The 16,897-nt window shown below is 42.6% G+C and overlaps 1 protein-coding gene across 1 annotated transcript; it reads right to left on the bottom strand.

Moving 5' to 3' along the window:
• Positions 1-1,241: 1,241 nt before the first annotated feature.
• On the bottom strand, positions 1,242-16,635 carry LOC127468014 (antigen WC1.1-like). Its single transcript, XM_051780709.1, has 15 exons — positions 16,497-16,635; positions 13,559-13,873; positions 11,756-12,064; positions 9,890-10,204; positions 8,786-9,097; positions 8,036-8,353; positions 7,015-7,329; positions 5,436-5,750; positions 4,590-4,652; positions 4,189-4,503; positions 3,964-3,999; positions 3,503-3,644; positions 3,112-3,200; positions 2,488-2,556; positions 1,242-1,444 (listed from the first exon to the last, which is right to left on the bottom strand). Exons 1-15 carry the CDS (start codon positions 16,564-16,566, stop codon positions 1,242-1,244), a joined length of 3,186 nt encoding a protein of 1,061 aa, XP_051636669.1. The 5' UTR covers positions 16,567-16,635.
• Positions 16,636-16,897: the final 262 nt, after the last annotated feature.

Here is a 16,897-nt window from a genome sequence, read left to right as displayed (position 1 = left end):
TGAGGATTATATACCCCAGTCACCTGGGGAATACTCAGCTTAAATGGATCATGTTGATGACATCAGTTGTTGCCATCTCTGAGGCTACAGGGTTTGCTTCTTCCTGGTCACTGCCTGGTGCCACCAGAGAGGAGAAATTCTATCCTGTGTAGACAGTTCTGACAGGGATAAAATTTCTGCCACACCTTTTTCTGCCATAGAATTGGTTGCCCCTGTCAGTTTCTGCTGCCTTTTCCTGTTCCTTGCAAACACTCTCTACTTTCCCAGTTTTTCTGTTAGTGAGTCAGGAAAGTAGATAGCATGATGCAGTTAAATCACATAGATGTATGCGTTTCTCTCCTTCCATCTCTCACAGCATGCCTGTCAGGCCTTGTTGATGGTGTTGCAGAAGCAATCAGCAAGAATTCCTTTTTCAAAGACTTGGATGAAACAGAATTTTGATTATTTTCTTGCAGTTCATTCTCCATTCATAATAATCCCCAGAAAGGTGTCCCATGTATCTGAGAGGAAAAGCATAAATTTGAGAAGAGATCTTTGAACAGTTTCTAATAAGAAAATATCATAATTTAACAGATTAACTCAGTAGAAAAATAATTGCAACTACAATATTTAGAAATAAAAGCAAAAAGCATATAGGCAGTCTTGGCAACAAGAAATTATAAGGGAAATTTGAAAGATTTTCTTAAAAGTCGTGTTTGTTTATCTTATAAGTATGTAATCACTTCTCTACAAATAATCCAAATTTATGTAAACTAATCCTAAGTATTTCCAAAAGTGGTCAGTACAGCTCAGCAGTCTCTATCAGCATCCCAGCTCTTCAATGTCATCATAGCCTGTATCTTCAAGAGCAGGGGATGAAGATCTCTCAGCTTCAGGGGTCCTGTTTCGGAACATACTAGGACTCCAGTCTGAAAACATGAAGGGAAGAACACTTGAGACAGATAAATGCACACTCTGTATTGTATAAACCCATTTATATGGTTGCGCAGCTGTCATTTGTCTCCTCTAGAAATCAGAACCTTAGATATGAGTGACTGTGAAAGACCCGAGAAATGCTTATGTCATTCTGCCTTCTGATAACATGCACACATATCCAAAGATCAAGCTAGCTATTTCCAGAAAACAGATTACTGATCTGACTTTAAACACTTCTAGTAAAGGCAGTTTTTCCTGATAGTGGTTAGATAAAACCTAGTTGATCCCTTGAGGTACCTTCCACCTTGATTATCTTTGAGTTCAATTCAGTAATTATAGATTACGAAAACTAACAGCATTGCTCTTCTAGCCTCACCTGTCTGTGAGTCCTTGTTTCTGTCACTTTCTCCAGGGTTCCCAATGATTTCCTGTTCATTCTGCCCGTAAAGAGAAGCATCTTTAGGTCCAGGAGCTTCTGTCGCATCATCATAGTCATTTTCCAGGGCATTTTCAGGCAGTGGAAAGATCTCTGGAACAGTACAGGTGTTAGCTGTAACAAGGAGAGTTCTTCCACTAGAGAAAGCAGTAGCTGATGATCCAGCAATACAAGGCTTTAATACTGACATGTCTGTACTTAACTGGAATCCATCCCTCAGAGAATGTTAGTTTTCACAGTTTTATGGTATATACATATACTTACAAATAATATGTGTATAAACATGAAAATAAATTAAAGCCCTCCTGTTTTACTTTTTATGTAACAATCGATACTCAATCTGAATAAGAAAAAGAGATCTTATTTGGAATAATTATCATCTTTATAAGCATTTCAAAACAAGTAAGAAAAAGCTTTTAATTTATTTTTAACTAAAAAAAATCAGTATTAAAAAAGCAATGGACAATAAAATTAAGGACATGATGCAGCAGAGTCTGATGTATGGGCAACTGAGGTCCAAAACTGCTTGTGCCTTTTGAAGTTGATCTCTTGGAGACCAGGTAGCAGCTAAAGGAGCTTTTTGATCAGTTCTAGAAAATTTCAGCTCTTTTTCAAACACTTGCTCTCCTTCAGCTATTTCAAATTTAAAAAAAACCCAAACCAAACCAAAACCCTGCAGCTGGGAATCTGCATTTTCTTCAGACCTCTTGGATTAAAATTTCCTAACCTATTCAAATTGTATGCCGGTGTTCTTATTTGGAGCATGTCTTTCCTCTGTCTTAATTCTCCTCATTTTTCTCAGAAATAAAGCAATAGTTTACAAGCTGTTACAGTTGAAATTTCTGGGAGACGCAGTTATCAAATTGTTGGATTCACGTGACCGGATCCTGTGGCGTGTGCAACACTATCAGCAAACGTCTATTTCAAACTTCTCATATAGAAGAGAAAACTAGCACTTGTATATGAGATTGTATGACATTCTTCCACCACAAGAGTTAAAAAGAAAATTTTGATTCACATCAAAACATCACTAGCACATGGAGTGCAGCAATGAAAAAGTTTTAATCACTAATAATGAAAATTTTGGAATTAAAAACTACTCTGATCTGGGATCTCTTTCTTTGTATGATCATTACCTTGAGTTGCTCCAGGACCATTTTCTTCATCATCTCCTCTATAAAACTGTGCCTTTGTTTTTGAACTCTCTGAATAAGAATCTAGGTAAATGAGAAAGAATGTGGTATCAGATTAAACTCTCCTTATCTGCTAAGACTGCATCATGAGAAAAAGAGCAGGCTCGAGTAATACCATCCAAGTTCAACAGATTCTTTGGCAGTCAGCATTACTCCTGCAAGGCTTACAGTGGAATAACCAAGAATCCCTCAGGGGTCCCATAACACTCTCATGGCTCATGGGGGAGACAAGCCACAAAGGGAGAAAAGCAATCCACAGGAGGAAGCCTACAGGGGCACAGTTCCTGGCAGAGAGATGCAAATTATTCCTTTATTTGTCCCTGCTTTAAATAATTGCAGCAAGAAGCTTTTGTTTGTTTTGTTTGACCTATACTGATCTATAGTCTATGGCTGCACAAAACAAATTGTCCTTAGGAGAGGAATTGGCAGAGTCCACTGGGCAGAAAACTCCTCTCCTCAAATCTAGGAATTTTTAATTTTCCGGTAGATTTGGGAGCTACAAAGTATCAGACAGGGGTCAGGGGCACCAGAAAGAGCTTTCCCTTGAGAAGAGCAAGACACACAGACCTGAGAGGAAAGTCACGACCTGCTTTTCCCCCATCAGATTATAATCAATCTCTTCATAGACAGCCTCGGAGAAGGGGTCATAGGATAGTCTGGAGTCTGAAAGTAAAAGGTAATGATCACTCACACAGTCTATGCTCATACTCGGGTTGGGGTCTTGAAAAGGACAAATGCCCTAAAGGGGCTGCATGGCCAGGTTGGTACCTACAAAGTCACCAAGATGTGCTGACTGAGGATATGCACTGCTGGGCCACTTCACTGCCAGAAAACGAGTGAAAATCTTGGTGTGGCAACGGATGCAATTCATCTCAGTCACCCCTCCCCTCAAACTCCCCAGGCAACTAAACACTTGCCAGCCATGTCAAGAAGGCATTTCATACCAGTCCTGAGGGACCCACCTCTCTGCTGTGCCCTGGCACGTTGGATCTGTCTAGCAAGAATGGCAAGGACCAGGCAGAGAAGGGTCCCCAGGATAATGCAGAGGATGACAGGCATTGAAAGTCTCGTGCTGTCTGTTGCAGGGCGGCGAGGGGGATCTGAATGGAAATGAAAAAGGAACAGGAAACGAATCAGATGTCCCAGAGAACTCTCTCCTCCAGAGAGCTGCTCCTCTACCCTGTGCCCATGCTAGCAGAGTGAGGCAGGTCACCTGCTGCCCAGTTGTGGGTCCTGCTCAAGCAGGTAAAATTCGGCAGCTGGGGATAGTGCCACTAGGTTTTCCTTTACAAAAGGTTGCAGGAGATGCTTTCTGGTGAGCTGAAATAAACTGCTGATTTACCTGCTAGGCAATATCAGGGATGTTAAACTGTCATTTGATGGCAGAAAGAAAGGGGGAAGAAGGAAGAAGGAATTTACCTGCTCTAGTGGGTAATGCTGTTGTTTCTGTCGTACCTGCAAAAGGAAAGTGAGTCTACATTAAAGAAGAGGTAAGTGTGAAAAACAGGGAGAATATCTTCATATCATTTGTGTGTTCCTGCAGTCAAAATTATGAAAGGACTGGTCACTGGGAAGTACAGCTGATGTAATGCTCCTCTATCTGCCTCCTTCCCAGATCTGTGTAATAAAGGACCAGTCACTAACCAGAGCAATTCACAGCAGCATCTTCCTTATGATCACAGCTTTTGCCAAACAAAGACTTGGCAGGACAGTCCCAAAGAGACAGCTCTGTTCCTTTACAGTGCACCTTCTCCAGCCAGATGGGACCAGTCCCTTCCCCAAAGGCAGCTTCACTCAGAGCAGACACAGCAGATCCACAGCCCAGCTGCCTGCATACAACGTTAGCATCTGCCACGTCCCAGGTGTCATCACAGATTGTTCCCCAGGAACCTTGGTGCCAAATCTCCACTCTGCCAGAACATTCATCCTCTCCTCCTATGACTCGTAACTTCTCCCTGTCTGCAAAACACAGAAACCTTCTGTTTTACTGAAAGAGCAGGAAGCTTCAGAGTGACAAATAAGGGAAAACAAAGAGGTCAAAGTACCTGAACACCTTGTAGAGTTTGGACACTTAGGAAATGTGGCTGGAGATGTTGCCTCTTTTCTTCCTGCAGAATTTAAATAGTGAAGTAAATAATTTAATTGTTTTCTGAAAAAAAGTAAGGGAGTGTAAATTGCCTGAAAATTAACCATCAAGTTAATTTTTTTCCTGACATACATGTGTGGCCTGCTTAGTTCTTGATGGATTGCTGTTTGGCTATTGCTGTAAGTAAAATAATCTTCCTGTTGGCTATGCTTTCTTTCTTCTCACATGAGGCAGCTGCAATCCCTCTCAGGATATCCGAATGTCATCTAGAATTCATTTATATTATAGTGAATATATATGAATATAGATATTCATACCCAGGGGTATGAAATACTGTCACAAGAGCAGGCATTAGAAGTGGATCTTTAGAGCCAAACTGATTTGTACACTTATCCATGGCTATGAGCATGCCTATGTGTGCATGCATGTACATGTGCACTGATATGCCTCCATGCATGTAGAAACACATACCTGCCTCTAGACTTCTTGAGAAGTCTGTTCCTAACTCAGATCTCACAGGGTGACTTGTGTGTCATAGATTTTTGCTTAAAAAATATGCAACTGCACCGTCCTATTGGGGAATCCCTTAGGATTTCCACTGGGTAACTGCACTCCGTGACAATCATGTAATTTTAATTCACTCATTTACGTCAAGGATGTAGACAAAAATATTTCTACCATTTGCATGAAACTAGAAATAATGTATACTATATAACAAGCAAACATAAGGTAATTACTGCAATGTCCCTATATGTGTGCATAGGTTAATGTCTGGGCAATTCTATATAAATGTATTTCTGATTACCAGTGCAAGAAATGTGGGTCTCTTCTGCTCGGTTATCACATGACTGAGGATCCCAGGGGTCTGACTGACACTGCCAGAGAGAGCTATGTTGCTCAGTGCACTCAATGTGGTCCAACCATGTGGGCCCAGAACCTCTGCCGTATTTGAAATCTTCTGCAATTTCCGCTCCATCTCCACAGCCCAGGTGTTTGCATACAGTTACTGCAGTGACTTGAGTCATACGATTGGAACAAACACTCCCCCATGTCCCATTGTAGAAAACTTCTAGACGCCCAGCACAGTCATTGCCATTCACCAGCCTCAGAGCCAAGAAATCTGGAAGTGAAGACATAAAAATGGAATTAGAGGGCCTGATTCTTCTAGGAACTTGGCTGTGATGAGTGAAATCCAGATATGTATTACCATATGCTAGGGCTTTTATAGTAAAACACATTTGGTCTTCCTCATACTATTGATTGCTGGCCACTGACTTAGTAAATTCAGCTAATCCTGATCCAGAGCTTGAATCAATATGCGCTGATTGGCAAAGGGCCAGTAGGCATGTTTGTCATGTAGTTGTGGTTGCTCTTCCCTCAGTAGTAGTGAATACTTGAACCTAAAATTTAGAACAACTAGTGTAGGGCATAACTTAAATGATCTGTCTGCATTCACTTCAGTGGCACTCAGACACCCTCTGCATATGCAGCTAGGACTTCTTGCATTAGAGGGGAGTAGTTATTTTCTGCTCCTTTGTGGCTCTGATTCAGTGCCGACAGTGTCTCTCATCTCTTGGGATGCTCAGTGCCACAAACTTCTTATGACATGGGGATTTTTTTCCTGCCTGTGTATATAATCTTTTTTTTTTTTGCGGTGCTAACTGCCTGTATTGGTTCTACCTGTGTTGTGGAGCATGGATGTTCCACGGGCTCCAGTCCCTTCAGAATTTGTACTGGCTCCATCATGGGCCCTAACAGGCTGCACTCCCTTCAGGTGTTGTACCTGAACCCGTGTGGGTCCTCCATAGCCTGCAGTCCTTTCAGGAGTGTACCTTTTCCAGTGTTACTTAACCACGGGCCATAGCCCTCTCAGAGACATACCTCATCTGGTATGGAAACCATATCTCCAGCCATGTTCCCATCAGTATCTTTTTCCACTTCTCTTTCATTTCTCCTTTCTCTTGCAACTTGCCACTCTGTCCTAAATATGCATGAGCAGAGCCACCATAATCTACTTTGATTTTCTAGTGCTTTGGTTCACAGTGGGTTGTTTTCATTGGCTTCTGGGTGAGCTGCAACTGACTGTAATGGGCACACAGCACCTTGCTGTGGAAATCTTTACAAAATCCTCTAATTTACTCCCCAAATATTCCACCACACCACACACATTTTGTGTGTGTGTGTGTGTGTGTGTGTGTGTGCGCTAATGCAAAATATGGACTTCTGTAGACCCTTTGCATCTTGGTAGGACCAAGAGGATATGCTGACCAACTACACTTGTAATCAAGACAGCAAGAGGCTGTCCAAGCAAGTCTCCACTGTTAACTTTCATGTAACCCTCCTGTTTGAACCCACAAGCTCAGAAAAGTGTTTTCCAAACACACCTGAGCACAGGACTCCAGCATCCTCTTTGTGTTGGCAGTTGTGCTGGCCCCATGACCTAGAGGGACATGCCCAGAGATCAGATTCAGCCCCAGTGCAATTCACGTCATCCAGCCAGATCTGTCCTGACCCTTTGCCATAATGAGCAGAGACAAATGCCTTGATGGCATGACCACATCCAAGTTGTTTGCAAACAACATCAGCATCTGATAGATCCCAATTATCATCGCAGATGGTGCCCCAGATACCATCATGATAAAGCTCTACTCTCCCAGCGCAGCGCTTTGTTCCATTCACCAGCCTGATCTGTCTGCTACCTGTAGGAGGAAAAGCCAGTTGTCAAGCTGCAACACAACCAAAATGCACAGGTCAGCAGAATGGCTGTCTTTTTAAAACATTTTTAAGACATCATGTTTTTGTTATATTACAATTCTTCTGCTATGCTTGCTTAGGCCAAACTTGTTTGAGGCTAAAATTGTATAAAGGGAAAGGCCTACTCCTCCATCATGTAAATGTTTGAATAATTCCTGTGAGATGTTGCAAACAAGGAGGAGTATCTGATCATACTGAGTATATGCAGAGGTCACCTTATCTTCTAAAGCCAGAGAAGCTATTCTCTATTCATACTCGTTTAGTTAGACAGAGACAGTTGCTGTTACAGATGGGTTACAAAATCAGAGAAGAGTAGAAACAGTTATAATATTCTTAGGAAAGGCTGCAGGTATCTATAAATATAGAAATGTCACAAAATAAAAGCTATTTAATTCTCAAATATCAATCAGAATGCGTGGCAATCATGGCCAAATTAGTGATCTTATGGCTTCTGTATTCTAATATTTCCTTTTGATTCTGGAAGATAAATCCTTTAAGAAATTTAGATGAAGAAAGCATTATGTAAATTACACATGCTTCCTTAACTATCAAGCTCAGACTCATGCATATGTAAGATCTGCTGAGACCACAGCACAGGGTGGCCTGGAGCCAACCCTAGGAAACATTCTGTGCCTTTCACAGGTAACTCACCTGAACAAATCACACCAACATCTTCAGAAACTCCAGTTGGCACTGTCTGATACTGGTAGGTCTTGCAGAGCATCAGCTGAGTCTCATTTCCAGTACACTGGACACTCCTTAAGCCAACAACACCCATACCTCGCTCAGACTTTGGAAGGTAATAGGCTTTCTCAGCAGTTCCACACTGGAGCTGCCTGCATACCACCTGAGCATCCTTAATGTCCCATTCGTCGTCCAGGACTCTGCTCCACACACCATGGAGTGAGATCTCAACTCGCCCATCACAGCGGCTCTCTCCACCTGAGAGTCTCAGTGATTCAGCGGGACCTAGGCTCAAGAGAGTTGGAAAATACATTGAAGAATATCTGCTGCTCTTACTGTAGTATGGATAACTTGCAGGACACATATGGAAGACAATTTTCTATGCTGGTAAAAAATTAATTCTCACCACTGATTAAGGAGACTGCCTGTGCTAAGGCTTTCTTTGCTTTCAGGTACAGAAGGGTCTGGAATGGGAAGCAAGAAAGGCTTCCTCAGCTCAGAGATTAGATCCTGTGGGGAGTCAGGCACATCTAAACAATGTGAATCCCTCTACTAAATCAAGTTTCTATGCTGAAACAAAAGGCTGGAGGGGTGGGGTAAAAGAAGGGAAAGAGTATTAAAACAGGCTGACATACCAGACTTGCTTGTGAGAGTGAGATCACCAGCACTGCTCTGGTCTGAAGTTGCACTGCACGTTAAAGGGCACTTCTGACTTACCTGAGCAAATTACAGTGGCTGCTTCTTTGGCTGAACAGGTTGGATTGCCCAAAGTCACTTGAGCACAATCCCACAGGCAGGACTCTGTCCCTTCACAGTGAAAAGCATCTCTCCATATAGGCCCATTCCAATCCGCTAAATGGTCTTCCATCTGGATTGACTTTGCATAGCCACAGTTTAGCTGACGGCAGAGAATGCTGGCAGCTTGCAAATTCCAGTGGGAGTGGCAGAGTCTTCCCCACGTGCCTTCATGGCGGATCTCCACTATGCCAGAGCATGTGGTGCCATTCACCAACCTGCCCCCTGCACACCCTGAATGTAAGAGAAAGTGAGTACCGAAACTTTACATTTGTAACTGCTCATGGGCACAACCTGGAAGTGACTGGGAAATGGGAATGAGTTTTCCTTATCATTCAATGGTAAAAATGGCTTCACTGGGCCACTGGAACTTCCATACTCATAACTAGACTTCAGTCCACCCTGTTTTACTCAGAAGAATGACTAGAAATCAGGATCTGGTCCCCTTTGCTGTTTTTAAAATCAGGGCACTAGGTTTTGAGACCTTAATTGTTTGGACTAGCCTCACCTAGGGCCTACAGCTATGCATCCTCAGACTGCTGGTCCAAGCCTCACTTAAACCTGGAGCAGGAATTCAGTTCCTTGTCTCGAGTACGTGGCAGGTGTAACTGTCTCCAGTCTTGTTTCTTGCTATGTCTGGCTGTTCTCTCCGCATGGACCCTGCATTTGATTGATTGCTTTGACTTGTCTGGGACTGTCCATAGACCTTATTACCAATACCTTCCTCTGTCCTCTCTGCAGATGCTTTAGACTGTGCCTTGGTGGTAAGGACTCTGCCTGTGCTGTCCTCACTCTCTGCCCCCAGCTCATCCCACCCTGTGGAGCAGCCCGGCTCTTGCTGTTCCCTGACACTAGGAGCCTTTCACAGAGAGCGACCTTGTGGTACAGAGGAAGTGCAACCTTGACTCCTGTAGCAGCAGACAAAAGATGGAACATAACTCCACAGACTCCCCTGAATTTTGGGTTGGTATCTTTCCTCAAAGAAGGTGTTTTTCAGTTCTCCTCTTATACCTTTCCACTGCTTACCTGAGCATACCACACGAGCATCTTTTCCAGCAGGGCATTTATCATGACCTAGCGCACTCACAGGACAGTCTCTCAGGAGTGAGTCATTCTTCTTGCAGCTGAATGTGCCATTCCAGACAGATCCATTTCCTTTCCCTAAGGACTGTCCCCTTGGTATCAATAGGGCAACTCCACAGTCTAGCTGCTGGCAGAGGATATTGGCAGCTGATAAATCCCACAGGTAGTCACAGAGGGTTCCCCATGTGCCTCCATGAAGAAGCTCTACTCTCCCTGAACATGTGGTACTCCCGTTTGCCAGCCTGTACCCGCCATAACCTGAAGGAAGAATAAAGGAACTTAGCTGTTACTTTTTGGTTTTTTGTGCTATTGCACCGAAAATTGTAAGCTGCAAGAAACTAGCTGCAAGGAACTGTCACTCACTGTGTCTCAGGTTATTGGAAAGCAGGTTGTTGATGAGCCAGCTCTGAAAAAAAAAAGTCTGTGTTGTCCATGTTGTAGCCTGCACTGCATGACTAAAAGTTTTTTGATTCTAAGTTCAATCTCTCCTTTTCTGCTCTGCTCTCTCCTCCCCCCCACAGTACTGCTGCTACTTTACAACATCTTTTCTTGCAGAGGCAGTTCTGGCACTACCTTGCTTGTGAGAAACTCAGAATAAGTGCTACCAGTAGCACTCTCTCTCCCAGTAGTTGGTTATCTCATGTTTCCCAGCAAGCAGCAACTACAGTGTGCAATTCTGAGCTTTTATCCATGTCCCAGCGTAAGGCTCTGAACACAACAGGCCATACTCATCAGCATACTCACAATAAATTAAGTGTGGCATGGGTAGGACTATTGTGTGCTGCTACCAGCCCCATGTAGTCCCTCTGCCTTCTCACACTGTTACTTCCTATCTTTACGTGGTCCTTGCATAGTATCCCCAATGAGAGCTGGATTTCAGCTCTGAGCAGAGACTCTTGAGAGAGAGAGATAGGAGCCAAGACCTGTTAGATACCTTAACTGAGCTTTTTGGCTGCTACAGCTCCCCAGCCAGTGCTCCAGGTCACCGTGGCCAGCGGGCCAGTGTCCAAGGCAGTCTTGAAACAGACTGCAGCCCTTTGACTGGGAAACAGACATGAACTGCAGTCCTTATCCAGGCTGGTTTTGTGACAGGGTGTTGCCAGAACCTCTGCCCCATGCTTAGTTTACCCCTTTGAAATTGTGGCCTCAGAAAAAAAGCTGTGTTTGCTAGGTCTAATCTTCACTTTTGCAGGGGGTGGCAGTACATTAGCAGTATGTAGATCCCCCAGCAGTCATGACCATAGGGAGTTCTTAAGTGATGTTACCTGTCAATCACAACTAAAGTCATCTAGGCCTCTGACAACTTTTTTTTTAATAACTGAATTTTGTAACTTGTGCCTCCTTCAATCTTTTGGAGGTATGATACCTCTCCCAGTTTTTTAATTAGCTGAAGTGCCAGGGGTTAACATACGCACTGTCACCACAGGAAATAAATTAATTTCTCCATATTCCTGCTTGTCTTTTCTGGCCATTTCTCCTTTTATAAGAGAAAGATGTGTAAAGAATTCTCAGCACTATTGAGTGCATGTCTCTAATAGCATAAAAGAAATTACAGCCCTTTTGAGATCTGCCTCTGGTGCAGTAGTGAAGTGATTAGAACAGCCCATGTCAAATATAGACTCTCAGTGGAGTGAATGAGAGATGGCAGGGCTGCTCTCTGTAGCGTCCTGGCCTCCCTTGAGGTGTGATAGGGGAAGCATCCAAGAATCCTGAGGATCACAGAAATGAGTGTGCAGAGGCTCTGAACTGTGGGTTAACAGGAAGAAGACATATAGGACACAAATTATGTTCTCCAGTCCAAAGTCTCACCTGAACATACAACAGTGGCATCATGAGAGCACGTGTTAGTGTGATGTAGGTTCCTGGGACAGTGTGCAAGGTGAGTCTCATTCCCTACACAGTGAAACTCTTCTTGCCAGATCAGTTCATGTCTGTCACCAAAGTGAGTTCCTCTCAAGATATCCACCGCCTGGCCACATTCTAACTCATTACATATAACAGAGGCAGTTTTGAAATCAATGTGTGAAAAACAGACAGTAGCCCAAGTTTCTTCTTGCTTTACTTTCAGATTTCCTGAGCAGGCGGTGTCCCCTCCAGTCAGACGTAGACCAGAGAAGCCTGTGGAAAAAAACCACCAAGAAACCCAGCATCAAAGGTTGATTGTACTGACCTAATTTCATAACTCATATACCTTCATGGGCAAGTCACGTCACTTCTCTGAGGACCACTGATACTTTTAAATAGTGATTGGGGCAATTCCTGTATGCCACTGACAAGAAAGAAAATGGTGTATGAGATTGCTTATTTCTTAGTATGTGAAAATATTAAGTCCTTGGGAAGCTATAGAATTAGGGAATCTTTGAACATCTGCCAATGACTGAGAAGTAGCAACCCCTAAACAGATAAATAAATAGCCATTTACTAGTGTGTGTCCACGAGACTTCATTATTTAAATGAATAGGAAGCCAAAGCTTCCTTCTTTCCAGGAAGAGGAAACAGGAAATGTTGCACCCATCTTCATAAAAGGCTAAAAAGACAGACTGAAGATCTACAGGCTGATCAGTATCTCTTTGGTGCCTGGGAAAATTATGGAGTAAATCCTCCTGGGACACATCTCTGGACTCAAGAAGATGAATAGGAAGAGTCAACATGGATTTATTGAGGGTGTATCATGGCTGTGGGACCTTATTGCTTTGTCTCGTAAAAGTGGATTTATGGATGAGGGGACAGCAGCTCATGTAATTTACCTTACATTTAGCATGGTCATTAGCGCTGTCTTGCACAATATTCTTATGTCCAAAAACTAGGATATTACGGTCTGGGTGGAAGGACAACATGGTTAAACAGCCGATTGAATGGTCAGGCTCAGAGAGTCATGACTGGGGGGTTGCACTCTACCTGAAGACTGGCAGCAAGCAGAATACCACTTGTTGGGTCTTTCCTGGGACCCATTCTGCTCAGTGACATTACCAACAACCTGGAGGAGGTGATGGAGTACACTATTATCATTTTGGGGGGTGGAGGGAGATAACCATGAAAGCAAAGCTGCCATTCAGAGATCTAGACAGGCTGTATTAATGGGCTGAGAGGAATCTTATAAAAATCAAAACCGACAAATGTAAGGTTTGAAGCTGGGAAGGAAAAACCTCATGCAATCATGCTTTATCCAAAGAGCAAAACCAATCACATCTTGCAGAAGAAGCAGCCAAACAGATATTGGATTTGTTTGCCATTGAAGACTGTCCTGTCTTAACTTATGTGAAGATCTGGAGAAGGAAGGCAGTTGTATGGCGTAACACTGTATTTTCTTGCTTCTCCATCTACACTTGCTTTTTTAGCTCGCATTCCTGGTCATAGAGAAGTTTAGTACTGCTGTCCTGTTGCCTGGGAGAGCTGTGATAGAAACAAATATTTTCTTTTTCTCTTCTATGTCATTTAATAAGTCCATTCTATGTCACTGCTGTGCCCAGGCAAAGTAGACTTGCACATATAGTCAGTAGAAGACTTAGTGCTGGTGCAACTTGCTGTGGCTGAATGGAGGCAGTACTAGGACAAAGTTTGATCCCAGCCTCGTATCTTTTTTCTATTCTGCAAGGCTGAATGAATTCTTACCTGAGCAGATCACTCCAATATCAAAGTAATGAGGGCAGGTAAAAGCACCCCATCCTGTATGTGTGCAGTTCCAGAGAGCAGATTCATCACCACGGCAATCGACTCGATACAACCATGTTGGTCCAGTCCCTTCTCCAAAAGGAGCTCGATTAAGGGCCTTAACAGCAGATCCACATTGTAGTTGCTTACAAACAACCTCAGCATCTTCTATGGTCCAGTCACCATCACACACAGTTCCCCACTGCTCCTCGTGTTTTACTTCCACTCTCCCAGAGCAGGGGCCAGTTCCGTTTGACAGCCTCAATTCATCAGCACCTTCAGACACAGAGACATATCAAGATTATGGAAAGGACAGTGCCTGATCATGATTATCTGTTACATATGGTTAATGAGATTATTATTGCTCTTAATTTACTCTTACATCAGACTTAGTTGGTTCACCTTTCTAAATAGTTCAATTCAAAGGTTTTTTTGCAAGGAGCTTTATCTGTGTTTACAAATTTGACCAAACTGCACAGCTAAAATTTAAGTTATTTCTAATGACAGGCAAGCTTTCTCTTCTTCTGACTTATCAGGGCTAGGAAATGCTGAGTAACATCCCCACTGTGTGATTCACAAAGCACACCACAACAGACACCAGCAACTGGAGTGAGCGAGGGTACGGCATATCAGTATGTGATTGCCAGTGTATATCAAGCTAGATTATCCCATGGGTTAATTGACCTGTGAGCCAAGTGTATGTGTCTTTGGGAGAGAGGTAACTGGAGGAGTTGGCTACCAGAGAGACCAGGGGGTCCAGGCCTGCTACTAGAGGGATGATAAGGTCAACTAATTCTTCTCTCTAGACGCTGCAAGTATGTCAGTTTTAGCCCATGAACTGGTGCTAATGCAGCCACTTCTTTCAGTAACTAACCACTGTTTCATTTCTTAATCCATACTAAACTGTTAGCAGCAGTCAACTAGAAGGCAGTTTTGCCTCCATCTTCATGTGGTCTGTAGCCCGATTCTTCACTGCTTTATCAGACACAGACAATGTGACTTTGACACATGATCACCTCTTATAAACACAGGCAAAGGTTTTACCTCTTTGCTAACACTGCTGGACTTCCACCGAATTTTCTGCCTATCATATGGATTTAGAAATAAAAAAAAGATTGTTACTCAAGTGACTGAGAGTTGATAACTTCCAAAAGCTATTTTTTCTGCAAACTGTCCTCTTTCCTCGAGTCTCCTGAATAAGAACATCTCTCACATACCTAGCACAAGCCTCAGATAACTCAAAAATCACTTTATTCTTTCAACATGTTGTCTCAGAAGGAACATAATCTTTCTGTAATAAGTCTTATAAGACTTCTGAAAAATATTCTGGAGAACAACTCACACTCTATTTGAAGAATGTAGTCCAAAAAAGAGTTTTCTTAGCTAAAACATTTATACATTTAAAAGATAAATGAATCCTAAGAAAAGTTGAATTCATAATACATTTTTAAAGGAATCAGATAACCCATATCCATAAGCCATGTCCAGGAGCAAAACAAGCTCAACTAATTGACCTCTTTGCACTTGAATTTTTAAATAATCCAATATCTGATGTTTTCAACATGTAATAGCATGCAAGAGGATTCAGAGGCAAGCATAACTCAATCAACAGATTTCAATATTCCCTAATAAAAGCTATAATTTGCTGTAATCAGTCTACTGTGAATTTTTTATGATTCATACAGACACACTGTTTTGTATTTCCTCACATGCCATAGCATGTCCCACAAGTACCTTCATTGAGTTCAGTGGTTTGGTGTTCTGCTTGGGTAAGGTAAGAAGGCATCAGTTTTACTTGCTCTGGCTGAAGATCCGGTTCTCCTCATAGACAAGGGCTGAAAATGAGCCATGCATTCCTGTACCCAGGCCCTAAGAGGAGGTTTTCAGTAGATTGCCAGCTCATTCCCTGAGGGTTGTGCCTCCTTCACTGCTGGTACAATGCCCCTTGCCTGGGGAACATCAGTGGTCTTTAGAAGCATGGAGAGTGCAAGTACTTCCAGAGCAGAGATGAGGGTGGTAGGTGCTGATGATGGTGTCAAGGTAAAGCTACCCTTGTCTGCACCTTCCAGTCAGTCTGTTACTATTCCCTGACATTAAAAAGAAGTTGGCAGAAAACTCACTCTCATTTCTACAGTACAGCTCAGTTGACACTCAAGCACTGCTAGAAAGATGTCTAAATAAAAACGTTTCATATTGTGAAAATGTGTGTCAAGAGTGCCTCCTCTTCCCTGCTGCATGAACTGTGACTGCATCCACACAACTGGTGAGAACCTTTAAGATCAGGGCCATACTACGTCAAAGCATCAACCATGAAGTCTTGTTCTCATCATATGGGGATGCAAGCACAAGTACAATGCTATAGTGCCACCTCCATGCGTAGAGAGAAAAAAAAAGAGATTTCCAAAATCTGTCTCTCATTACCAGCTTCAAACATGTACATATAGCTCTAGAAGAGCAGAGAGACAAATAGTAATAAGCTGCAGATATACAGGAGTGACTGAAGGGATGGTGTGTTACCCAGTCAAATTCCACTGGACACACAGGGCACAGCCACGTCATTTTAACTGATGTTGAACATAGACCTGGAATTATTAATTCTGTCTACAACCAGTTCAGAAGGAGAGTTAAGACAGTAATAAGAATATCCAGCTTGTTTCCATTACAGCTTGACTTGGACTTGAATTCCTGTGAGAATGTCTCAGTAAAATATAAAACTTTTACGGATGGCTTACCCTTCTTTATCTCAGGACCACCAAGGAGATTAAATCAAAGACAGAAACATATTTAAACACCTTCTTGTCCCTTTGCCTTAGAGGTTGATAGAATGACAACCTATTTATACTAAATTTACATACTTTTCCTATATCACTGTCTTATGTGAAATAAAGTATGTACTTACCCAGGGATACCTGAATGGAGAGGAGAAGCAACCACAACACTGGAGCAGAAAGATGTCCTTTTGTTGCCATTTTGATTACAGATAGATGAAACTTTGCTCTTCAGGCATTGCCTAGATCAAACTCTGCATGGGCTTTTCTGTGTCTCACAAGTGACTACAAAAGAGGAAATATATAGATTCGCGTGCTAGCGTGAACTACATGAAGGAACCAATAGAAATATTGTTCACCTTTTTAGACGTTATCGATAGATTAATCTCAAACCTGAAAGAACCAAAACTTCCAGTAAAATTTGAAAAGTGTGCTTGTGACCTTATATGAAGGATGATTGCACATCTGATGTGATCTTCAGAATTGTTTTACTACGGGACCAATACTGGTGGTACTGGCAGAGCAGTACGCA

Source organism: Manacus candei, unplaced genomic scaffold (genome assembly GCF_025592945.1).
Source record: "Manacus candei isolate 608988 ecotype Guabito, Panama unplaced genomic scaffold, ASM2559294v1 h1tg000014l, whole genome shotgun sequence".
NCBI classification, from domain to species: Eukaryota; Metazoa; Chordata; class Aves; order Passeriformes; family Pipridae; genus Manacus; species Manacus candei.
The sequence above is the reverse complement of the archived record's forward strand: the minus strand, read 5'-3'. Positions and strand labels throughout refer to the sequence as shown.

What these genes read in the sequence shown, in the direction of transcription:
- LOC127468014 (XM_051780709.1), bottom strand. Translation starts at nt 16,566, where the DNA reads ATGGCAACAAAAGGACATCTTTCTGCTCCAGTGTTGTGGTTGCTTCTC. An exon ending in TGCCACTGTTGTATGTTCAG is followed by an intron (nt 10,205 to 11,755) that starts GTGAGACTTTGG and finishes TTCTTCCTTCAG; the next exon opens with GTTATGGCGGGTACAGGCTG. An exon ending in AGCCACTGTAATTTGCTCAG is followed by an intron (nt 8,354 to 8,785) that starts GTAAGTCAGAAG and finishes TCTTGAGCCTAG; the next exon opens with GTCCCGCTGAATCACTGAGA.